The sequence below is a fragment of the Danaus plexippus genome (assembly GCF_018135715.1).
Source record: "Danaus plexippus chromosome 3 unlocalized genomic scaffold, MEX_DaPlex mxdp_30, whole genome shotgun sequence".
Classification (NCBI taxonomy): Eukaryota; Metazoa; Arthropoda; class Insecta; order Lepidoptera; family Nymphalidae; genus Danaus; species Danaus plexippus.
In genome coordinates this window covers 3,196,703-3,223,837 of record NW_026869845.1, presented here as the reverse complement: position 1 = coordinate 3,223,837, position 27,135 = coordinate 3,196,703, and the positions used below count along the sequence as shown (strand labels likewise).

Sequence of the window (27,135 nt, the reverse complement as noted above, 5' to 3'; positions counted from 1 at the left end):
TCAGATGGAATATCAAAGGCACCAAAAAATCTATATTAGTTTTAGTACTACTTTAAAATATTAAGACAACATGTTATGTACTATTAAATGTAATAAATTATTATTTTATACCGACTTTACAAGTGTTATGCCTTATTAAATAAGTTTTTTTTGTATGTTAGTTATAAATATATATATATCTTAATTTGATATATAATTTAAATACGTATATAAAAGAACATATCTTTCCTATTTTGTGGAAATAATATTATTGTTATCTTTTAACATATGCAGCTAAACAAAGACATAGTCTTATTCAATTTCATCTCTACATGAGGTAGCTATTCTAGTAGATGCCACAGCTTACTTACGCTTGCGCAGTTTAAATTTGTGTTATATTGATGAAAGAAAATCAGTAAGTAAGGACCGACGTAGAACTGTACAACGAACGACGGAGAACCATATAACGAGGGGTGTTGGAGAAAACCGGCAGCCATGTCGGGTAATTTAGGAATGGAACAATTGATCCCAATTGTGAATAAGCTTCAAGATGCTTTTACACAATTGGGAGTTCATATGCAACTAGATCTGCCACAAATTGCTGTGGTGGGTGGACAATCAGCAGGCAAAAGCTCTGTACTAGAAAACTTTGTAGGCAGGTAAGTGCGATTTAAACACAATATTATATAAGAATTATTAAGGTTTAATACTAATTTGAAAATAATAAATATTTTCTTAACTGTTCAATCGTATAACATAAAAATTATATAATTGAACAGTGAAGTTAATTTTAGATTTGAAAATCATTAAATGTAAATTTATATTCTAAGAAATTTAAAACAAATGTTTACAACGTATCTGTGTAGAACGTCTAGGGTACATAAGTATTATTTTTTTCAGTATTATGTATATAACATTCATTTATTAAGAAGAAGAATTCCTAAAATAATAGTATTTTATGTCATAATATTGTCGTATAAATGTCCTATATTTACTGCGCATGTCACACAGTATTGATCTCTCAAAACTGAATGGTTGTTTTTGTAATAATTTAATCATTTTTTTAACAATTACATAATCATTATTTATTTAAATAGAGGAAATCATGAGAATTTATACAAATTCGAAAACCTTACCCACTTTCTTTGAGTAAAGAAAACGAATCGTCAATACAATTCAGGTATAGATTTATTCAATAACAATATTTGTTTTGTAATGGTTTGAGAATTATTGCAAGAAACGGAACGTTGCGTTACCATAACCACCCACCAACCACCATATTGAAAAATAAATTAGTTTATTGATGATGTGAAGTATAGACGATGAGCAATCAGTGATTTTTAGTGTTAAAATTCATGTATATTAAAAAAAATGGCAGGAAATTTTGGAATGCAACAATTAATTCCCATTGTAAACAAATTGCAAGATGCATTTGTGCAAATGGGCGTGCACATGTCTTTAGATCTGCCACAAATTGCAGTAGTGGGTGGTCAATCCGCTGGAAAAAGTTCTGTGCTAGAAAATTTTGTCGGCAGGTGAGGGTTTAATTTAAAAGTAACGAAACAAACAAGTTATACGGCTAATGGCTATCGTTAGAAGCGTTGGGAGAACAATCTCAAACCGTTTACTAGGCTCATATTTGTGTAAAACTTTTATTGTCTTTGTTAGTAGTTATATTTTAATATTGTTATTGTAATATTTTTAATATTGTGCATTAAAATTTATGTGGGGAAGTGCCTAAAACTATGTATATTTTTAAATTAAACTATAGGGAATTTATAAAATCTATGTTGCTATACGTTTTTATATTTTTGTGTCGAAAATGTTATGAGAATAGTCTTTCTCGTTAAACTATATTTAAAACTTCAAAAATACTTTTTTTTTACATTTGTAACATTTCTTTTTTGGTTAAACACAAATCATAATATATTATGTGCAGTCAATGCTTTATTATTTTTAACTTTTGCCCAAGATATTAGATTCAAATTGTTTATGACACACATAATTTTATTTGCTTGTTCAATGTTATAAACATACATGGCAAAATCAAAAATATAAAATAGATACAACTTCTCAATACCCTAATATTTGTTACAGGGATTTTTTGCCTAGAGGTTCTGGTATTGTTACAAGAAGGCCACTTATCTTGCAGTTAATAAATAGTAATGCAGGTAAATGTATTGAAAATGTATATATATATGATTTTGCTACTGAATAAAGTTATTAAGGTTATGTTGGCTTTAAAAGAAATTATGTATAGTACAAATCATTCAACACTTTATTAAAAATGACAATGACTTTTTTACATTTTATCTTTTCATTGTTTGTAGATATATATTTTTTTATTGTGTTCAGGAAATCTATATTTAAAATTTTGTTAACTCTTATGTAACTTGTTTATTAAAATTAAAAAAAATTCTGCAAGTAAATATGTAGCCTTCAGCAATTATTGATATTAATTGCTCTTGACCATTACATTAATAACTGTCATCCTCTGTTTTTGGTTATTTACTTATATAATTGCCTTGTGTGAGGAATACTGAATTCTGTTTAAATAATTATGTAAAAAAAATTACTGCATGACTTCTAGCAACAAAATACATAAATTAATGTTAGCACAAATGTTGCCCGAAGTTAAGACACCTGTTTTTCTCTTTTGTATGTATGTGTATGAAGGACACAATTATTTAAATATAATTTATTTTTCTAACTCATCCGTCTTCTATGTACAGAATATGCTGAATTCCTACACTGCAAAGGTAAAAAGTTTACTGATTTCAATGAGGTGCGTGGTGAGATTGAAGCTGAGACGGATCGCATCACTGGCTCTAATAAGGGAATTTCACCAGTTCCCATTAACTTAAGAGTCTACTCACCAAATGGTAAGTACTGTCTTTCATTCTTCTACACAATGAGAAGCCGAGGTTTTAGTAAATTATATTTAAGCAGTACTTTGATAAAAAAGTAACAAGTACTGTTACTACTACGACATTATTGGAATTAACATAGTATTTCATAGTACATACTTAACACTCATGAATGATAGAATGTTAAATTTGTTTTGTCTGTTGATCTATAAAGATGACTTTTTTTTTTGTGGATCCATTTATACTAGAAAATGCATACTGGCTGAAAATGCGTCCTGAAAAACCTAAATTTGTATTGAAATAAAAGTAATTAATACACAATTACAACTTAAGTGGTACAATTAAGTCAAAATTGAAATTTCAAGTCTGCAAAACCGCTGACAGATAGATGTATGTTAATGATAGCAAATTAGATGTAAATTTGAACTGATTCAATATCAGCTGCTTGTCATGTTGAGTTTCCCTTTATAAATTGGGTTTGTGTGTCACCGACTCATTGACATTTGCCCTTTATCATATAATTGACATAATTTCAAATTGAATTTCTGAACTTGGCAAGAATTCCTTTAATAAATTGTTTGTCACTGAAACTTAACATATTTATGGCTGTTTATGGTTAAACAAACATCACTACATTCTGTGTTAATGAACTCGGTTGTAAACTCATAAAAATTTTATTAATTGAAATTATGATAATTTTTTATAGGATTTACCTTCTGACATAAAAGGAAACTTAAATCAAATTTATGTGGCCCCCATCATGATTTGTAAACTCTTGGTCAGTTTTTTTTTATGGTGGAGAGCCAAATACCAAATTCTTTGAACAATTCGCACTAAATTCTTTCAATAAAATGCTTATGTACATCGCTTTGCCTTGAGACAAGATAAGTATGTAAGACAGGAAGGATATTTGCTATCGACGCATTTTGTGTTTGGAATAAAAAACTTGAATGTTGACTAGACATTGAGCAATTCTGAAAAATGGGAAGATTTTTTTCTTTATGTTCTAATAATTTCCTAAAGTGGAGTATCATATTAGTTTAAGGAATGTACAGAATAATACATTCATGACTCTCAAGTGCAGATCAGTTTATACAACATTGCTCTAATTTGAGTTCCTAATCGTCAAATATATCCAAGCTTTACAAGATTCCTGATTCTTAGCTCTCAGAAGCAACACTCCTTGCTTGATCTGCATTCTGCTTAACTCCAATGATAAACGTATAGAATTAGTTCCAAGGTAGAGTAATATCGACCTTGATGCAGTAGCTGTGAAGGGTACAGATAGCATAAATCTCAAAGATTAGCAAAACCTTTCCTCTATTTCCAATGTTAACTAAGCAGGTTTATCCTATACTAGTAAAAACCGTACTAAAAAATAGAGTTCCAATGATAATATCTTAGATAGCAGAATATTTATACGAGAAAAAGTGACACTTTTAAGTTTTAGGACTTAATAAATTTGGAGGCCATCTGGGAAATAAGTGTCTCCAAAAAACTGGAAATATTTAATAAAATCGAGGACTTGACTTCATTCTGCTAAGATTAATGCTATTTCCCATCCACATGGGATGATTACATATCATTTCTTTTTATGGTTCTGGGTTTATAATTCTCTCTGTAGTCACTGACTCAGTGTGACGATGAATAATAGGAAATAGCCACAAACTTTAATGTCATGTAAATGTTTCATTACTTCATATTGCCAAAAAAATCTTGTGAGTTTTTCCTTGACATTCGCAATAAAAAGTCTTTCACAAATTGATTGTGTATATTTTGTATGTAGAAAAGAAGTATGACAAAATATTCATCTCTCATTTCCCCACATTTCGCACATGTACTTAGGTATCGAAAAGAATATATTCTAGAAACTTCCCACAAAAAAATCTCGTTTATTTCCAAACGTATTTTTGTCAAATTAACAGTTCCCAATGTTTTAAAATGAACGTTTATCACTAGGGAAGTGATGCAATCTATGATGCTGTGCTGTTGATACGATAAACAATGAATCACTATTGAAAATTTCTTAGACAATTTATTGTTTATATAGTGCTTGTATTTTATAAACGATTCTTATAAACATATCGGTTTTAATCTTAATAGATAATATCATTTAGTTGTCTAGTTACACGTTCTAGATGCTATCGTTATACTTTTTACTATCTGTTGCCTGCGGTGTTGCCTGCTTATCAAAATCCCTCTGAGATATTATGCATTACGATCATTATGAACTTTCATCCGTTAACTCGAAGGTACCTTAAACAGTTCATGATTTGATGACAATGGACCTTAAGAGAGAGTCCTTTCGATTTAAAACCCCCCTTCAATTGAAGTGTTTATATATAGATTGGCAACGATTTAGTTTAACTGAGAATTTTTCTTTTGAAGTGGTTTAAAAAGTAGCCAAGCACCTCTTTAAGACATTACCCACCTCGGAGTGGTATTCTCGACAAAAATTTAAAGTTTCCAGTTTTCATGTAGATATCGTATAAATTATAAACATTATACTCGTTTAGGGAAAGAGTTTTTTTTTTTAGAAATTACAAACAGACATTTAAATTTCATTCTTCAGTATAAATGTGAATAAAAACGATAAAGGAAGTGTATTATTATAAATAAAGATAAAAATCAAAGTATACTAATTAAGAAGAATTACGTAAAAGAATTCGCAATAATGTACACACGTTGATGTGATTAAGGTTAATTGTAAGATTTCTAATGTTTTCGTTTTAACTTAAAAATAGAAAATTGTTATTGCTTTGCGATAGTCTTTCAGAGAATAGAGCATTTCGATTATATGAGCTCCTCGTCTGAATGAATAATTCGGTTATGGACGAAAAAATCTCCAATATGTATTATATTCATTATTAAGCCAGGCTATGGTAATGTGCTTGAACGCATTTAGAACAGAAATGAATAGCGGACTTCTCCTGACGCGACTAATCTCATTATATCTTATCAGTCTCCTATCAGTCTTCATGTATTAATAGTTTATAGTACTTCATCAAACATCTAGATCTGTACACATTACTCGCACAAATAAATTTCGTAACCGCTATATGAACGGTTAGCCATTAAGCGTATACATAGAATTTTTAGCGATTTATTTAATTAAAATTAAGTGAACACTTAATTTGAATCCCTTTATATAAAACCTTTTCCAATCTGTGATGTATTGTAACTGTAAATTGTATATCATTAGCTTAAAAAAATATATTCTTTTACGAGAAAGTATGTTAGAATTCGTTAGTAATAATCATTCGTTCTACTCACTACTCACCATAACGAAATGAATGATTATGAATGAATTGATACGCTACGAACCGGATTTGGAAGTGGTAACTGGCATGAATTGATTCAGTGTGTAGTGATTACCAACGAATTTATATGAATGATTAAGTATGACAATATGTTCAATTAAATGAAACTAATATTTTTCACGATGAAACTAATATTTATCACGGTTGCTGAAAAGTAACGGAAACGTCGGGAGTATGTAGTTTTTTACAAAAATAAATCACGCGTAGTTTATCCGAAAAATATTAGTTTCATTTAAATGAATAAAACTCGCGAAAATCTTAGATCTCATTAATATGTTAAATAACTAATATCTAACAGTGCTATACTATTTAAGTTTAATCCTATTAAAATATTATTGGTATAGAAATAAACGATTTATAAGAATTCTCGTCTGTTCCACTGCTGATAACTTTATTATTATTGAATATAATTTATTTAAAAGAACACATTATATTGTTTTATGCGTAATAATAATATAAACATTCTTTATCAAGTGTTTTATCTTCGTGACATAAAAAAAAAGATTGTTTTATTGTACGATTGTGTGACTGATAACGTAAAAACATTGTGTTCACTACCATAAACACGAGTATACATCGTCACTACATACGGAACGTTTCCCGTTTCTCATTCATATATATATATATATCTATATATATATATACATATATATATTATGAATGAAAAAACTGTTAACGCTCCGTATGTGCTGTGACCATGCAAACGAAGATTAGTCATACATTTTATCATTTATAAAACTTAGCCCGTTATATTATTATAGTTTTCGTGACGATACAAAACTTTTGTAATGTTATGTATGTTTACCGGAAATTATTTGTATATTAAATACGAAATTATCTTTGATAAATAATGTCTGTACCGTTTATGCATGTAATAAATTAGTAACAAGATTATTAAGAGTGCCTACCTATTTAAATATGTCAATAAGATATTACCGTTTCATTATTATCATATTATTATAATTAAAAAAAATAAATAACAACATGATTTTATAATCCTCAGTCTAATATTATACCAGTGTAAACAGACACATCAATTTTTCATAGCCCATATTCCGCGCGCATACATTTTTTACGTCTGCGTTTATTTCTCCCGATGGGGTCAAAGCACTCTTTGATAAATGTTTTGGTAACAATACGTAGCGGTTCTATCTTCTGAATCACCGCGTCCTTCATTTGCTTCCGATATTTATTCCGATATTTAAGGTCATTACCGAATATATTGACTTGGTTACATTAATATTAATGTTTTATATATTATTTTATTATGATTGACGATGAACTGTTATTTTAAACAAATATTTTACATTTTTTATTCCTAAATTTGTTTTTTTATATATTTGTTTTAAAATTCAGTGCAGAATGCTTAGTCCAAATTTGTATCGTCACACCGCGTACGGAGCGTTAATAGTTTTTCATACAAAAATCTTCTCAAATTAGGTTATTTAATCAGAAACGATAACGTTTCGTATTTAGTGCGACGATGAAAACAAATGTTAAGCATATATAATCGATTTTTATAGCTTTGTCGTATTAATTTCAATATCTGCGACAACTTTATTATTTAGCGAATGTTGACTTATACCTTCTTATATCTTAAATATTCGGAAGTTAGTTGAACCGTGTTATAGACCATTTTTTTTTTATATTAACCTCATATTCGTAATATGCATTAAGCAATGTATTTGTTTTTTGACATCTCAAACACAGTAGAAATACTATTTAAAGATTAAAATTATGAGTAATTGTTCCAGTAAACTAGATGCCGAAATATTTTTGTATATCTAAACGTGTTATATCTTTTGTTATGAGGAATGAGACCTTACACCAGTAAATCAAATCTCCATAATCTTGACGTAATTTTTGAACTCCTAAAAAGGCGAAAGATAGCTATAAATAATAATTTACTAAATTATAATTTTATGACTACTTCTCAAAAAAAAAAACAATTAAATTTTGTAAATATTCTATAGACGCGCTATTATTGGGTAAGTGGAAAAAAATTTTTTTGATTACAGTATTGAACTTGACGTTGATCGATTTGCCTGGCCTGACGAAGGTGCCCATCGGAGACCAGCCGGCGGATATCGAGCAACAGATTAAAGCGATGATCTTCCAGTTCATAAGACGCGAGTCCTGCCTCATCCTAGCTGTGACGCCAGCCAACACTGACTTGGCGAACAGCGATGCCCTCAAACTTGCCAAAGAAGTTGACCCACAGGGTAGGACCCACACACCTTTTTTGTTCATTAAAGACTATATTTTATTAATTATTCCACTTGTTACGAATGTTTACGAATCAGTGTCATTGTATATGCGTAATCGTCAACTGCTTGACCAAGGTTTCCTTTAAACTATACTACACGACCCATATTTGGCCTTTTCAATTCATTGACATTTCGCTATACTGTTCAGATTCGCGGCACACCTAATAGGTGGTCTCTCCGCGCTACTCTTATATGTAGAAATATTCCCAAAATAAAAATTTAAACCAATATAAGGTTATTCGTTGTAGGTCTGCGTACTATCGGTGTGATAACTAAGCTGGATCTCATGGACGAGGGTACTGATGCTAGGGATGTATTGGAAAACAAGCTGCTGCCTCTGAGGCGAGGGTACATCGGTGTTGTGAACAGGTCGCAGAAGGATATAGACGGGCGCAAGGATATATCGGCAGCACTCGCCGCTGAAAGGAAGTTCTTCCTCAGGTGAGTTAAGGGTATCGAGTTGGCCATGTGCTTCTTATAATGGTCAACTTTTATTTAAACCATAAAGGTACATGAGTAAAGTTGATTTGTGCTTTTATTGAGAATTACCAACTAAAAGAGCTTATTTTACAAATCCAAAAAAATAATATAAAGTAATTTAACAGAATATAAGTTCCTCGATAGAGTTCTAATTGCTATTATAATTCCAGCCATCCCTCCTACCGCCACATCGCCGACCGGCTCGGCACTCCGTACCTCCAGCGAGTGTTGAACCAACAGCTCACCAACCACATTAGGGATACTCTGCCAGGGTTGAGGGACAAGCTGCAGAAACAATTGCTCACCCTGGAGAAAGACGTCGATCAGTACAAACACTTCCGACCAGATGATCCATCCATCAAGACAAAGGCCATGTTGCAGTATGTAGATTTAAGATTGATTTATTATATGAACATGGAAATACATTGAAAGAAAATCGCGATTTCTTCCCGAAAATTTTTTTTTACTATGTCTATATATTTCTGGATAATTTAGAACAGATTTCTACAAATTAATTTTTTTTCTGCAAAGCCTTGAATCGATATTGTCAATGATATAATTCATGTACAGAAATAAATCGGAATTTCTTCATTTTTTTTAAATCAAAAAAATAACCTTTCGAATGGTTTCTCGAGCATTTCAATTAATAATTTCGTTTGGCACCTTCCAGAATGATCCAACAGCTGCAGACGGACTTCGAGAGGACCATCGAAGGTTCTGGCTCAGCTCAGATCAATACCAACGAGTTGTCAGGTGGAGCGAAAATCAACAGATTGTTTCACGAGAGGTTCCCCTTTGAAATTGTTAAGATGGAATTTGACGAAAAGGAGCTACGCCGCGAGATCGCATTCGCCATTAGGAATATTCACGGTATAAGAGTAAGTAAACTTTTTAACGTTCTAAATTAACTTATATATTTATTTATAGATATATTAAACGGTTTCTTGCAAATTTGTTGTAGGTTGGTCTTTTTACACCTGACATGGCGTTTGAGGCTATAGTAAAGAAACAGATCGCAAGACTAAAAGAACCTAGCCTCAAGTGCGTCGATCTGGTCGTGCAGGAGTTATCAAATGTGGTTCGCTTTTGCACTGAAAGGGTACGTTTTATGATACGTATGTTGCTTATAGCAATATTAACTAAAAACTCTATCTTTTTCAACGTAATATAGTAGACACTTATTGGACACTTTATATGAGAATTATACGCCTAAATGACATTTGTTCTCTTACTCTCTAACAAGTCCACTAACAATTGTCATGTTTTAAATAGAAGAATTGCAATGTATTAAAGGCTTCAACTATATCTCTGTCCTTGTCAAACTTTTTTAAATATTAAAGTGAATGTGTCCGTCTCTGTTGCACTAATAGTCAGTTATATCTTAATTATTTTCTGTCTTTGCCAAGATGTCCCGCTACCCGCGTCTTCGCGAGGAGACCGAACGCATCATCATGTCTCACGTACGTTCACGTGAGCAGCAGTGCAAGGAACAGCTCGTGTTGCTCATCGACTGCGAACTTGCATACATGAACACTAATCACGAGGACTTCATAGGATTCGCCAAGTGAGTACTCCCATAATGATACCTTAGAATTTCGCGAGCACACATTTAAATAAGACTATGCTGTTACCGTGGTCATAGTTGCTGAGAAGTAATTAAAAATGACAATATAAAAGGTTTTTCTTAAAATATCAATAAAAACCGAAAAAATGCATAGTTTTATTTAAGAGTTCTCCCATAGTTCCCTTTAATATAGTCTATGGTCTGTACAGAGATGTAAGATTATAATCATTTTATTACATGAGGGCCAAGGATGAATGGTAATTACATTTGCAAAATAATTATTTCTTTTTAATGCTAAGTCTAGGCTAGGACATTGAATTTATTGTTTGAATAGTTTTGCAAGCTATTAATTTTTAAATTTATTTTAGTGCTCAAAATCAATCTGAAAATTCAGCTAAGTCAGGTCATCGCGCGCTCGGTAACCAGGTTATTAGGAAAGGTTACATGTGCATTCACAATTTGGGAATTATGAAAGGTATGTCCCAGTGATTGATTGTCAATGGTTCATAATATAATATTTGTAATAATCATCAAGATATCTCCAGTGACAATAATATGGAGGAAAAAATAATTTCATATATGTGATTTATAATGATTTTAATTGTTATTTTAGGAACTATAATTTCGTTTCCAGGAGGTTCCCGCGACTACTGGTTCGTGTTGACGTCGGAGAGTATCTCGTGGTACAAGGATGAGGAGGAGCGTGAGAAGAAATACATGCTGCCGCTCGACGGACTTAAGCTGAGGGACCTTGAACAGGGGTTCATGTCTAGACGACACATGTTCGCCCTCTTCAACCCCGAGGGACGAAATGTTTATAAGGTGACCTATGACCTTATATACTATAATGACTGTCTCCAGACGTCAAAACTAATTAATCAAAAAAATCAAGCCAATAATACATTTTTTAACCCCTTCCTTTTTTCCTGATCAACAAAAGTACTTCATAACAATCTAGATATAATTTTAAAAGAGAAATGATACAACAATATCTAAATTTACTACATTTGACCTCTACCTTTTTTTTCTGTTTAACAAAAGTTCTTGATAACAATCTAGATGTACCTTTCGGGAGAAACAATACAATAAAATCTATTTTCCTCGTGGATTTTGTCTCCGACGTCGATTTTAGATAAGCTAAAGTGTGATCACGTTGTTTATTCATCATTATAATTTTCATGTTGGCTTCAGGAAAAGTTGAATAGTTTATTAAAATAATTTAAAGATAATTTCAATAGACCAAATATTTGCTAACGGAACATTGATATTGAATCAGATGACATCTATAATAATTATGTTTATAATCAGATATATGAGCTATTTGAATGACATTTATTTTTGGTCGTGTTATAGGACTACAAGCAGCTAGAACTTTCATGTGAAAATCAAGACGATGTGGATTCGTGGAAGGCTTCGTTCCTGAGGGCCGGCGTGTACCCTGAGAAGACTTCGGAGGCGGCGAACGGGGATGAGGTCCGTATGATTTGGTTCTGCTTTTAGGGTTGCCTGTTTTTCGTCTTTATCCTCTGTCGTATCTCCTATCTTTGTTTTGTTTTTTTTTTTTATTTTTTTTTTCTTTAACTTTCGAACCTATAGCATAGTATTGCTTTATAATAATTATTATAAAAAAAACTATATTAATATTATTTATTATATATTTGTACAAACATATTTTATTGTTTATGATATCACTGATTATTTATTGTTGCCATGCCGTACAGAGCGAAGGAAACGAGGTTTGTCCATGGAGGATTTTTAAAATCGTCTCATAAATCATTACGTCACTTCCATATAACATAGCAGTGTCTTCTAGAAGACTATATATATTATTAATGTTTTCTTGGATATCAATACAGATCTGGTGTAGCATGAGGCATGTAGTGTACTAATTGTGTTGCAACTGTCATATAATCATCATTAATGATTTTTTTCATAATAAATGTGTAAGAACAGTGTGTTTTAACATGTTTGATATTCACAGATGTGTGTTTGTTTTGGCTTCAGTCACTCGCACACGCTAATGCTTCCTATAACATCGTTAAAATCAGCTTTAATAGTGAACATTATTTTCGGGAGTTACATTTTATAAATCCTATCGATTCAGAGCAAACTGATTGTTATATACATTTTTTTTGTTTGTTATTGTTTAAGCGTTGTGTTTATTTATTTTTTTTTAGTTATTTCCGCCTTTTCCGGGGTTGGGTGGAAATAAGAAAGTAAGTCTAAAATAATTTCCAAGCTTGTGTGCTGGATTTTGAATTTGTATATAGGTGATGTGATGGATTTTATTGAACGTGCCATAACGCATGTGGGATTTTTTTAAAATAATTAGCTTATATTTATGAGGCGGCAGTGTGGTTAAATTGTTATAGTTTAGGTTATTGAATATAAATATTAAAGGCGGTCCTTTTTACTAATTGCACTCTACGGTGAGTATTTTCTAACACATCAATAGTTAGATGGTGGTATTAGGCGGCTGTGCAGGCTAGAAAAAAAATGCATGTTTTAAATAATAACAAAAATAAATAAATAAATAAAAAATAACATTTGGCTGATCTAAGGCTTCACATAATGTCATTATCATAGTTTTTTTACTAGATGGTGTACAAATTAGAGATAAAATGCTTTTATAATTTGAATAGACACGATCTCACTAAAATACAAACAAATTCGCAGGCATTTTAAACATTTAATACATTTTCTCTTTTGAAAAAAAATAAAATAACAAAAAATCTTTGAATTTTTATATACACATATAATATTTAAACATATAAGTCTATAAACTTAAAACAATAATAGTGGTCGAATAATGAACCTTAGTGACATGAGATTTATGACTATATAATAAAATGATTATTTACTATAGAGATGTGACTGCAACTAAACAGATTGAAAAAAATATATATTACATACTTCAATATAAATCACATAAGGACATAAAATATAAAAAATCTCATTAATCAAGATACTAACAGATAACACATCTAATAGAAAAATGGTGGCAATAATATTAAAAATTTTAAATGTGTGCAAGCGAAAAACTAATCACAATTGATAGAACTCGTCTATCAATAAAATATCATTTTAGCAAACAACACTAACATACTCAGAGACTAACAAATCTACCGGTATTTATTCGTTCCCAACACCAAATATACTACAGCATTGTGAATGTGTCCTATATTATGTTTTAATACAATAACATGTATTCCAGAGTTCGGATACATCGGTGACCAGCAGTATGGACCCTCAGCTGGAGCGTCAGGTTGAGACGATCCGTAACCTGGTGGACTCTTACATGCGTATAGTGACCAAGACAACCCGGGACCTCGTCCCCAAGACCATCATGCTGATGATAATCAACAACGCCAAGGACTTCATCAATGGGGAGCTGCTGGCACATCTGTATGCCTCCGGGGATCAGGTAACACTGGTTTTTGGATAGTTATCTATGAAGAAGATATTATATGTATGAAAATCAGTCTGAGATTTTTTTTGTGAAAGAATTAGTAGTTTTCTTGTTACATTTCCAAAATTCTTATCCTTTACTTTATATAATTTTAGAAAAAAAAAACCCTTTTAAGCAGACCTCAGGCATCCTATAACGAGATCAAAAGTACTGGGTACACATTGGATGTTTTGGATATTTCTTTATATTTTTGTTGCTAACCTTTGTTACTGTTGAATGTGCCTGTATAAGTTTTATTAGATACAACACTTAAAGCCTTTTCCCACCAGTCCCAAATGATGGAGGAATCACCCGAGGAGGCTCTGAAGCGAGAGGAGATGCTGCGAATGTACCACGCCTGCAAGGAGGCGCTCCACATCATAGGCGACGTGTCTATGGCCACCGTGAGCACCCCCGTGCCGCCGCCTGTTAAGAACGACTGGCTCGAGAGCAGGCTGGACTCCAACCCGAGACTGTCTCCGCCGTCACCGGGCGGCCCGAGGAGAGCTGCGCCCGCGCAACAAGGTTCATATCATTTACTAGTGATAAGGTCTTAGCGGAGTTCATTAGATCGTTTGTGGGTCTTAATGGGTGTTATCTCGAGGAGTTGTAACAGACTTCTTATTGGTGCGAATTTAAAAAAAACAATTGTCAAGAGGACACGTGCTTTTCAACAAAACCCTCATCTCGTTTTCTCATTACTACACAGCCATCGGAAACTAATCGAAACTGGGTTAAATGTTGAATAATACAATTTGTAAAGTAAATCCTTAAAATATAAACTATAACACATACATATTATGGTGGCCAGTGAGATTACGCATTACATAAAACCTCCGTGTACCCAGGGTCACTCGGCCAGCGTGGTGCTCCCCCAGTCCCCGGTGGTGGCGCCGGTCGCCCCGCCCCCCCTCTGCCGTCCCGGCCTGGAGGAGCCGCCCCCCCACCCCCCGCCGCAAGACCCGGACCCGGACAGGGCCTGCCCGCGCCGCTCATACCGACGTGAGTACACACACTCACATACAACTGTATATACCATCACACATACAAACAATGTTTAATGAACCAGCAGATAAAGATACAAGTTATATATCTTACATTGAAATACATAGTTTTTACTTATACATAAGGCAACTGTAGCCTTAGAATCTTATATTTAAATAAATGTATATTATATGTACATTTGTATGTGCTCTCGCTGTATACACGTATTACAAGCTTCGCTTTTATTATAAATAATGTTTCGAGGGTGATGTAACAGCCATAATAGCAATCCGCGTGGGCCTGGTGTTCATGTATAACTATCTGTTAATAACAATATACCTTTGCTAATATTATATATGTATCAAGTATGTACGTATTGGCGAAGGTAGCAATAGTTGTATGGTTGTTCGCAGACGGCGTTAAGCGAGCAGAACCGGATACTAGACATAACTTATAAACTTGAGGTACTAACAGACGAGCATGTTGACTTAGTACAACTTAACAAACACTCATATGTTTTGGTTTTATATCACGTATATATATGTCGTTCTTACTATATATAAAATGTTGATATTGAAATGGCCATTATAACATGGACTCTGCTAAGTTGTGTATTAGGTGATTGGTTATTTATGTATGTAATAATGTTGCTTCCGTTTTATATAACACAGAAATAATTTTTCGGTTATTTTTTATGGATGAACACTCTTACTGCTTATGAATTCAACGGGCGATGTGAGATACTTGTACATTAGATTTTTTTTTCTAATTTTCATTCTATACACTTTGTTAGCAATCTCGAGGTTGTGCAAACATCGAAGGGCCTTTAGGAAATTATTTATATTAGAATTTTATTATACTATACCACTTTCTATGAATATTTTGATAGTTTTATTATCAATGATGTATACTAGCTGATGCTTGATGGATATTTTCTGTTGTATTTTTTGTTCTCGCGGTCAGTTCTTGTAACTCTTAGACCGTACCTGTAATAAAAGCACTGCATGACTCGTTCCAACTAATGTCTGTGTGTGGTCTTCTCTAAGCTTATGTTACTTGTATGAACTATTTCGTTTTAAGCTGCGTTTTTGAGAATCTATGAAGTCTGTGTAGTCTCTAGTGTTATATCCGTTCAACTGAATATTGTTAACGTTTTTGTTCACAGTTGCCCTGTAAGGTTGTTTGATTTTGTGTTATGGCGGTTACATTATCCGATTGAGACTTACAGAGAAGCTGTGAGATACTGTATTTCCTTCCCCTTTCTAGGGTTCCGTACTTATTTTTATTGTGTAACATTTGTTACACTTACATATCAATAGTAAAAGTTCTAATGTGCTCCCCGATTCTTAGATAGCAATCATTGATTATTAAATATTTTTTAAAAAAAGGTAAGGAACCCTCGAACGTAGTTTATTCAATACCAATTTGGTAGGTCATTGATCTAAAAAGGTAATAATAATAGGCGTCCCGGATCCGGCGGCGGTGTAGTCGGCCAGCTACCTCCACATATGAGACAGCAGATCAACCAGGCTGTAGGACAGGCGGTAACCAACGCTGCCATCAGCGAACTGAGCTCCGCCTTCGCTAAGTTCAAGTAAACTACAGATTATATACGGCTGTAATAACAACAGATTATATAAAGCTGTTATAACCATAGACTATACGAGGCTGTAATAACCACAGATTGTGAGAGATTGTAACTTCACGCGTGCACACATCACATAAAAGGTCTGTAATGAAAAATTTAAAGTGCATACATTTTTATTAAATGCACAAATTAGACAATAATATGTATAACTTATTGGTGATTATTACATATCTTTTTTTAAACATTTTTATTTTGTTAAAATGTTGAAAAATTCCCAACGAGACGTGCACTTGTGAAGTCGCTTTAGTTGGTTAATGTCTAACATTGTATCCTCCTAGACCTAACAGCTTTGTGTTGTAACAAAAAAAATTTAATATCCTTTAATGTGTACATAACCTACATAATATTATTTGTTCTATATACATATAAAAATTAACAATTAATTCTGTCGCGCCGACCAACACATGTATGATATAGCAAAGACATTGTATGAAATTATGTTAAGCGTTTAAATTTAAGTTCTATTAGATAGTTTTATTAATGTGAAAAAAAAAATAAATAAAAAAATGTTACCATATGTATTAATCGTAGTAGAAGATCACACACGATGTTGCCGCTCCGGTCAGCTGTCACTGGTTTGTTGTTTGGTGTCTAGGGATCCTCACCTTAAATACGGATAGTGACACGTTTGGCATTAGTGACGTAGCGGTTTGTAAGTGACGCTGACCACGCTGGTTACACGAGTAAATTGTCTGCACACTGTAATGCAAAACTAGTATAACGTGTCTATAATAATAATGAGGATATATATTAATATATTAAGACTCCCCCAGCGCCAAAACTAACAGTTTATACGTTTAGGAATTGTGAAGATGTTCAGTATTAACTGCGTGTTACGATGCAGTGCTTTAAAGATATTTCAAATTATACGATCTCGGTCCGTACACACGGACTGTGTTAGAATACCGTTTGTAAAAAAAGTAATATATTTATATTTTCTTTTTTGGAAATTAAAATGTAAAGATATTCAGCGGCTTGAGGATAGTTTGTATATTGGGTGGATTTAGTTGTCGCGTGAGGTATCAGGATGGCATCGGACGAAGCATATCAAGATTTGTTTCTATGTTTTTCTTTTGTAAAGCAACCGTTTTTTAATATGTAATTTTTAATATAATCTGTTGTTGTACGCACTCTACTGTATGTAGCGTTAGATGCGTAGAAATGCAAAATGTTCTCACCAAGTCTAGGTGTTCCGTAGCTTAGGGACTTCAGATTATACAGAGTCCCCAGTAGATAAATAATGTTACGCATTTAATCAGATATATTACGAATAGCTTACCCGTTGATGTGTCACAAACGAAAACAATCATGAAGTTATGGGCGTTGGATTTTAATAATGAGATTGTATGTAAAACTATGTATATGTACTTATAATAGCGGAGACCAAAGTCGTCTGTGTTGTTGCTGCTAGCAATATCTTTGGTCAATTACTAGGATGGATTCGATATTGCATTGTTATGAGAGTAATCGTTGAATTAATCGATTTTTGAATCTTGATATACATATATATATAACGTGTAGAATTTTTCGCTTGTCATTCTATACTTATCCGTTTACTCTCGGTACTTGAATAGATTTCAAACTTACTTCGACTTGTAGCTGTGGGTTTAGAGTGTATGACGTCACTGTAAACAGTTCCTACAATTTTACCGCTCTAGCTAATCGTTCGTCGCGCCAATGTTGACGATATTATATGGAAGTGATATCATAAAAGTTTTGCTCTCTTGTTAATAGCGTTTTAGTACCATCGAAAATGATATAGGAACACATTGTTGGATTTGATATAGTTTATTGATATTGTTAATCTTATGCTGTATAAAATAGATTAATTAAATGCTATACGTGTACATGATGCTTTTGATTTCATCCCGCTGTCATAGATGAAAGTAAATAGCTTCGTCCTTTTAACAAACTAATATGCGACTGGACTTGGATTAGGTAAGAGAAATGTTTTTTATTAATTATTATTTTATACTTGTATAACATGTTGAAAGATCATTTTAGTTTTTTTTTTCACACAGACATTACCAAACAATAGTGCTAGTGAGGCCGTCGGAGAGAAAACTTGAGTTTAATTTGAAAATGACATTCCAGTAATTTTTATGTCATTTTCAAAATGACATTCCACCTATTGTTATGTCATTTTCTGAAATTGATTAAACTTATGATGTTATTTGAATAAAAACTTTATTTACAATTTAAATCCCGTGTAATGGTTATATTATCGTTTTGACCTCCATCTTGATTATTTCGAAGTTGACGTGTCATCGGGAAGAGAAGTGAAATGATTTATATTAAATAATAAAAACGTGAGCTAGATACGAAAATATAGTTTTTTATGTAAATGTGTATAAGGAACTGTTATAGCGATAGACCTATATATCGTCTCCCGGCGATAGACCCGCTACGTACAATGTACGAATCCAATAGTAAACAGATCTTATTGAAGTATTTACGACAAGTGTAATTTATTTAAAGACAAGGTGTGATAGAGCAAAAAAAAATTCTCACCTCATATTTTTATTGCTAATGTACAACATATGAGCGACTCCACAATGCTTGCATTTTTTATTATTATCATTTCATACATGTTTTATGTTCCAGACTGTATGTTATTTTAATGCTGTAACTATTTTTGAATTTTATTTATTTTGTTTAGACCCAATCTGCTTTCCCTTTTATGGATGTAACATGTATTATATTTTAAGGTTTATTTGTTTATAACTAATATAGTGTTATGTCAATAGCCGCCCGGTCCCTACCGTGCCGCCGAAGCTGCCCGAACGACCGCAGAACGGACGGCCATTTTGAAAACATCGCCGACATTTTGTTGAGCTACAATGTAAATATGATATAACCGGGTAAACCCTCGTTCTTAATACACGACGAGACGCTTGGTTCATAAATTATTTATGTTTATTTAAATTATAAATTAAGATTGTTTTAAGTAGCGAACTTAACAAATTATATTTTAAACGCCGCTTCATCTTTGGGCAGCCTATTAATTGTGTTAGTTTAATACCTCCTGTATATATTTCACCTTTATTTTAATATGTGACGAAAATTTTGCTTAAATATGTCGAGATTGGAGAGATTATTTGAAATTGTGATAGTTAAGAAGGTGCTTTAAATTATTTTCTGCGCGGCTTCGCGCCTTCGAGGAAGTGAAATGTTTCTTATGTGGCATTTAATTAATTCTGTTGCGTGACAGTCACCGTGAATATCAGAAAAATATTGATTTGTTTCCAATTTATGTAACTCGGTTTTTCTTTTAACTCGTATCCCGAAATTAGAACACTATATATTTCATTACAAAAAAAAAAAAATATCCATACATTCCTTACAAGTTCACGCGACAGCAAAGCGTATCTTTGAATATTGTATATACCTAGATGTTATAAAATGTGGACCTGTTTATAAAGTGTACTTGTGTATACGAACTGTAATAAATGTGTATATAAATTATTATTATTGCCTTTTACTCATATATTACCATACGACAAGTAGAACTTTGGCTTATTATTGGTCAAGTTTAAGCATAAGTCAGGCTATTCCGCCCTATTATTATTATTTTTTTCCATAAAAGTATCTTAACGTCTACTAAACAGGAATTAATGAGATAGTGAATTTTATATTCCCAGTTATTACATTTAATAATAAGTTTATTTATTGAATATATTTCTTTTTTCATAAAAAAAATCTACCGAAAATTATTAATGTTGACATACTTTTAAATAGAACAGTTAATACGAAAGTTCCGGTTTCGATTGAAAGAATTTCATTACTAAAAATAAACCATAAAGATATATTAAAATATTAATTACTTTAATTCAACATCGGTTTTCATTAAAACGTTTTTACCGATCTCAGATTTCTACAAAGGTACATTAAAACCGACACGCCCCATACGGTGAAAGACAAAAAGTGACCATTATTACAATTTAATGAAGAGAAGGCTATTAGGTTGGCTTTGATTAAATCGTCGGTCAGCGATTGTTTGTCTCTGGTCCTGCCGCTGTCGCATCGCAGGGGCTTAATCTCACTCGCACGATTCTGATTACACGTGATTGTTGTATCAATCAATTCTTTTATTAAATTATTCAGTGGCCCGTTATTCTATCGCCTTTAAATCGTCTCTTAATGGCCGTGGTCAGGACGGAAGGGTTTGTGATTATGTCTAACTACTTTAACTTTAGCTCCGCTCTTTTGATTGATAGTAGCGAGACGAATGTTAAAATATCTAATTGAAAATAATAGACAATATGATATAATACAAACAGGCACAGTCAGTGAACTTTTAATAAAAATTCACATCTGGCAATATTATATGTCATTAGTAAGTCAGTTTGACATAGGTATGTATAAAATACATGTTTTGTCATAGTTCATACGTAATACGTATCCGTACGTATCGTACCTATCGCATAATATACCTAACCATGAGTGTAATAAACTTGTTACTGTTGTTATGTACTGTTTGCATTTAAATCTAAGATAAGGTAACTCAAATTATAACTATTCAGAGCATAAATTCTTCATAATAAATAAATGTTTTAATTCAAAGGAAAAAGAATAATTGTAATCAGGTTATTCGATATTTAAAAATGAATATCAACTATCTCTTCCATCAAACATAACATATGTATATGTCATGCTGTCGATATTTCATTAAATGACATAACAAAATTAGATTCACTAATAGCCACATGGTTTGTTTTTATAATAGTCGGGTATTATATTTCGCACACTTTATAAATCCATAGTAAAAGTAGGCTATATATTCAGTATTTCAAACGATCTACTTCCTGGTGTGAGGTTAATAAAGCTAATAGGTGTAATTTTGTATATAAATCATTGGGCACATTCCCCCCATCGCGACCACTAACCGAGCTATTTAGCATGCAAATGTAACAGCTTGCATTACTATTAAGTTTTAAGGTATATCGATATAATAGATTATGACGAGTACCACAACAAATTAATTTTAATACATATATTTAATCTACTTGTTAGTATGAAGTACAAAATTTAATCTCGTGGCCAATATTTACATGCTTAAATATACATAAAAGGACTTACGCTATAAAATATCGATAGGCTTGATATATGTAAATAACATAATATGTAAATATCCTTGCGAATAGTGCTGTAGCCATAAAAAGACGATATTTATGAGATAAAACTGTTAGAATTTATCTAATGTAAATGAGACAAACAAATCTTGATATTTAGTTAGGGAAATTTATGTTAATAAGTTTGAGCTATAATAAAGTTATTTTAACAAGCTTTCCTTATTTATAGATATACAGTGTTCAGTAATAATACACTTACGAGCCGATTTTGAGTTAACTAAATCAGATCCGTTATTACGAAGTAAATTACAAGAATGTCTTAAAATATGTATTTAATTAGCTAGGACAAGCGTGTGAGACTTGTATTACCGGAACAAGAATCGGCTCGGTGTTATAATTAAACAGTTGTCTAAATTAATTAGCAATAGGTGAGTTCCCACAAGTTACTAAGTCACCCTCGCTTGCGGCGACCGCTTAAAATTCTCCCAACAATTAAAGTGCGAAGTCCGCACACACACAAACACATTAGACATGCACACATGTATACTAATTACAGACGCTTTTTACGATAGTGTCAATCATATCTGGTGCGCTATGGTGTATTTGATTTTAGTTTTTAATGTGTCGAACATTATTAGATACCATCTAAGTGGTCTGTCGTCTCAATGTCGTTTATAAAAATTATGGACATGTGTTAACTTAAAATGAAACGAACTGGGAGATGTCAATATATAGTTGTACAATGTACAGCTACACACTCAAAGCCAATAGAGTTATTCTATTTTAGTATTAAACATTATAATCGAAAAACTTTTCAATCAATAGTCATCACTGGCTGAAAATTACACTTTCTTGCTTTGTTTGCTTTGTTAAAGATCCGTATCGCTCTCGTTCAAGCTGTGAGCAATCCAAAGTTTTAATATTCAGAAGGCCCTGAAGTTTCGTAATTGTATATAATTCTTGACATAATGACACCCAAAACTGTAATTTGAAAACTTACAAAGTGATTACATTGTAAATTGTGATTTAATGTTTTCGCTCCGAGCGTACGGAATGTCTAGTGTATACCCACACTATACAGTAAATGCGAATGACAATGTAACTATAATCGCTTAACATTAATATAATACGAAACTTGATTATGCACTGTGGTATCGTAAAATCATCAATTATAGGCTTAAAATAAAGAAGAGCAGGCGGTTATTGCAATGACTAGCGAACAATTTAATATTCGAGAGCATTTTAACTTTTTGTAAAGTGCAACACTTTCCCAGCCCTCATTGGAGGGTTCTTCAAAATGCTACTGCGTTTAGACAAATGAACAACGCTGCACCCTTGACGGCACACGCCATGTTACAACGATATACTGACAGCAAAAAGAGATTAGTGTTTTATATTAGGCCTTTACGAAACAGAAAAAATATTAATGAAATATTGAAAAATAATGTACTTTTATCTCAATTAATAATTTCCAAAGGAGCAACAGACAGTTTTTGTTAAAGGTTGAAAAAAATATTGCGGCAGTAAGCACGTTCCTATTTCTTTTCTTCTTTCTTAGATATATACATAAAAGTATGTACATTTATATAAAAGCGGTAAAATAAATCCATATAAAGATTTAATATAACCAAACAGAACCAGCTACCATCTAGTTAATCATGATTTCGTGTTAAACACAAAAGTTTTGCGGTACAATAGACCGTATACAATAAATCAATTGAAGTGGGTGGTTGACTTTTCACTCAAATGTGTGGTTAATTGTAACCGAAAATGACTGTTGATCGAGCCACACTTAATTTGAGTGGTTGGGGCTGTGGCGATAGGGTGGAAAGTAATGGGTCAGTTGATTTTATGATTGTTTGATATTTGTACGTATCTTGTACACCGGAAATGGTGTAATTGTAATATAATGATTTTGTAATTAGTGTTTATTTTTTAAAGTTAATTATTTTTATATTAGTACTTAACGGTATTTATTTTTATTATATTTAGTTATTAGTAATAATTGCTGTATATAAATATGGGATATCAATTTTAAGAGTATTTTTTTTCATTCCGGTTATATTACTACAAATTTAAGAATTTTGAATCTTTGTATGTACGTGGAATAATTTAAATTATCTTTAAAAGAAAATATTTAGCAAATTAATTTCCTAAAATAGATCAGTAGTTATTTCTAACATTGTTACGTATTAATATTATTTAAGTCAATCGTTGTTTATTCTTGTAAATGTCATTTTATAATACATTTAATGTTTAACTTAACGTTTCGGTCTTCAAGAGTTTTATCCTCCACCCTAACATTTGTTGTAAAGAGGGAAACAATATAATTGCTCATTTGCGTCATTTAACTTTGTGGAATATATAACAATACAAATAATGACGACCATTCTATGTTTTTTTTGTTTGTTTCAACTCGTTGCTAGGCTACGAACAAATCTTTTTCATTTCGTCGAACATCTGTCTGTTCTAACAGCTGTATCTTAAAAATACATCGTAAAATTCTGTATAAGTATTTATTGTTTGAAATAAATATAAAATTTCACGATTAATAAAGTTAGTTTTAGTGTATAATGTATTTTATTCTTCAGGCCAGTATGATTCTATAATTTTTTTAACTTTCTCGTCAACCTTTTTCCCTTCAGGCGGTTGTCTACCAAGCAGGAAGACGAATTTCTCATGACAGTCTATCATACCGAGATATTGGCCTTCAATGATCTTCAGCCTCATCGGATAGCGGTGGAATTCCGATAGATCTAACTTCGCTGCAATTTTACAAATCGACAGTTATATTATATAATTGTAGAAAGTACAACAATCTTCCAGTTTAATTCGACGGAGAAAGTTAACTAAATTGAGAGTTTACTATATAATGTCAAAGTTAAAGATTTTATACCTGACGGAGGTGGCATTTGTAGGGTCCTATAAGATCCGTTACTCTCCAACCTCTCCAAGTAATAATCTCTGGTTTTATTGCTGTTTAGGCTTTTGCAGGGTATTTCCATCTTAAGTGAAATGGTATCCCAGTTGAGATTTTCAACGTACTGACCGATGCGATCTTGTAGCTTGTTTCTTTCCTGGGATAAATATTTAAGTAATAATATTCGAAAGTGACAAATGGTAAAACGCCTAAATTTACTAGTTTGGTATTCATATCTATAAATATGATGTAATGTTGATTTACTAAAGGTTTTCCTTTGAATGTGTTTTCTCGTAAAAGCTGTTAGCAAGACAACATTATACATTTATACGTGTTTATGATATTTACCTGTTCATCGACGGGGGTAAACTCAACGCAATGAGGGTCACCCGAGCCTTTTTCCTTCTCAGTTATGAAGTGCAGTAAGTGCCACGTGCCAATCGCCTCCGAGTCGTTGAATGTCACTCCTTGGGAGAAATTCTGGCAGTTCGGACCATTTGTTCTGTCGTGAGTTTTCGCGGTTATTACCGCGGTTTGTAGTAATGCTATGAATTCAGTAAAAAAAAACATTTATTTTACAGACTCAGATATTATTTTAATGATGTATATATGTGCATTCAAACTTCTGCTAAATTGACTTTGGACGTATTATTTCTTCTTGATTTATTATGTATAATAATATCTTGATCAAGAAATTAATGAAGGATGAATTAGATTTACTTTTACTCTAGAAAAGATAATCCAGATACGAACTTACGCATGATGATATATTATCTTTAATGAAGTCGATGGTTAAACCTAATTTTCTAAATTGAAAGAGATCCAATACTAAGTGGTTTTACTCCGTCGCTAGTTAAAACTTACTGTAATTGATATATTATCGTAAATAAACTAATAGGATATAATTACCGAAGGACAGTAGCAGCATCAGCTTCGACATGTCGTGGTACAGCATGGGCTGCGGTAATGAACTGAATGACTTGATTAGCTGTGTCCAAAGGATAACAGCATTAACAGGTCATTCGGAAACTTGGGCTGTGGAGAAGGCAGTTTTTACTTACGTTCTTGGCCAATTACTTACATGAAATTCGTTGAATTTAAGCAAACGAAATTGTCAATTTCTTCAGTAATATTACACATCAGTCCCTATATAAATAAGCGTTTAAATCTTATTATTTAACATTTTCTTTTGTCTATTTAAAAAGCTTCCTAAGAATTGGGTTGTAGAATCATGAAACATACAAAGAAAATGTCATTAAAATTATTTTTATATAAACGTTTTGAATAAGGAGACTAACAGAAACGAAATAATATGAATAAGGATATTTTAGAAAGTCTGAAAAGTCGAATCGCATGCGACTAAAAATGTTATAAATTCCTAAGTTCCTTCATACTTTCAAAGACGCTTAGGTCTTGATTCCAGAAGTAATATGGACTCATTATTAGGTAAAATTAAAGCCCTATGACCTTCCGAATATCCAACAACTTGTATGTCATGATAAAAAAAAATTAATAGAAATATGTGTGGAACATCCAAAATTAGTTCATCTTTGTTAAAGCGTTGGATTGAAGACGGCACGGTAAACTGAATAATGTGTCGCGTCCTGTCTTTGCAATTGACGAAATTACTTGCCTCATATGATTAACAAATCACTAAGGATAAGGATATAAATCTAATAATTATTTTTAATTATCTTATTTACCTAATTTAAACGTTTTATATAGGTTTCTAATGCGTTTGTAAACATAATATACTTTTCGTTATACGTAGTAACAAATTTTAACGTATGTCGGTCGTTATATCGAGTTACATACGATCGAGCCACAACTTTTTTTCACGTCCTGTGTGGTTAAACACTGAGCCCCACTCTTTGTCTTAAGAACTAAATGTGTTTAATTTTTACGACATGTTTATGTTAAGCTGAAATGTGTTCTAAGGTGAGGTGGTTGTGTCGTTATTAGTTTGCGTTTGTAATATAAAAGTAAGGAGTTGTGGTTTGCGACGCACGCGCTCCTTGTATTGATTGTTCAACATGTTTTATTGCTGGTTTCAGTTTAGCGCACCTGTCCCCTTTTGATTTAAAGCGTCTTTCCTCAATAAACATTACATTAAAAAGCAGCACTTCATTCCTAATGATCGAAAGGAAGAGTAACGACAAATTAATTCATTCATTATTTTTAACGTTCGTTTTTAAAACATTTTACATTAATGTTGTTAAAATTAACTATCATTAGCACATATGCCAATAATATATACGTGTTTGAATTCAGTTATCATTACTATACAACAATGAGGCATAAAATAGTAAAGATATTTTTTCATATATTTTTACGGTGAGATATCTATAAAAGCAGAAATATTAACCACCTCTATTTTCTCAAAATATCGTATCAAATCATTCTGTACTTCCCATCTTACATTGTATATATTTTCATATTTGTTTATATTTCTGGAAATTCGTCAGAGTTGAGTTACTTTATGCGCGAGAGTTATCTGTGAGATTAGAGCGAGCCATTCCTCAGTTGGATGGACGCCCACCGCACAACATGCCTCGAACCAAATATAACATAAATTAATAAAACTGT

At 32.2% G+C, this 27,135-nt stretch overlaps 2 protein-coding genes and 1 long non-coding RNA gene across 11 annotated transcripts; 1 reads left to right on the top strand and 2 right to left on the bottom strand.

Annotated features, from left to right (window-relative positions):
* Window positions 1-415: 415 nt before the first annotated feature.
* LOC116767778 (dynamin) lies at window positions 416-20,025 on the top strand. 9 transcript variants are annotated; one of them, XM_061526969.1, is made up of 18 exons: window positions 416-638; window positions 2,077-2,150; window positions 2,712-2,861; window positions 8,185-8,388; window positions 8,682-8,874; window positions 9,084-9,293; window positions 9,584-9,791; window positions 9,875-10,012; window positions 10,320-10,477; window positions 10,846-10,952; window positions 11,112-11,299; window positions 11,831-11,950; window positions 12,655-12,693; window positions 13,692-13,901; window positions 14,216-14,450; window positions 14,774-14,927; window positions 16,372-16,503; window positions 19,305-20,025. In XM_061526969.1, the coding sequence occupies exons 1-18, from the start codon at window positions 475-477 to the stop codon at window positions 19,366-19,368; spliced, it is 2,748 nt and encodes a 915-aa protein (XP_061382953.1). In that variant the 5' UTR covers window positions 416-474; the 3' UTR covers window positions 19,369-20,025. The 9 variants fall into 9 exon arrangements, with proteins under 9 accessions (XP_061382953.1, XP_061382954.1, XP_061382956.1 ...); XM_061526970.1 differs by lacking the exon at window positions 12,655-12,693 and adding an exon at window positions 12,199-12,213; XM_061526968.1 differs by lacking the exon at window positions 416-638 and adding an exon at window positions 1,248-1,514.
* On the bottom strand, window positions 13,128-14,288 carry LOC133320093 (uncharacterized). Its single transcript, XR_009753547.1, has 2 exons — window positions 14,148-14,288; window positions 13,128-13,926 (listed from the first exon to the last, which is right to left on the bottom strand). It is a non-coding gene; the product is annotated as an uncharacterized LOC133320093 (long non-coding RNA).
* Window positions 20,026-24,126: 4,101 nt separating the features above from the next.
* LOC116768537 (uncharacterized) lies at window positions 24,127-25,597 on the bottom strand. The gene is made up of 4 exons (XM_032659279.2): window positions 25,459-25,597; window positions 24,898-25,094; window positions 24,526-24,706; window positions 24,127-24,394 (listed from the first exon to the last, which is right to left on the bottom strand). Exons 1-4 carry the CDS (start codon window positions 25,502-25,504, stop codon window positions 24,210-24,212), a joined length of 609 nt encoding a protein of 202 aa, XP_032515170.2. The 5' UTR covers window positions 25,505-25,597; the 3' UTR covers window positions 24,127-24,209.
* Between the last annotated feature and the right edge of the window lie 1,538 nt (window positions 25,598-27,135).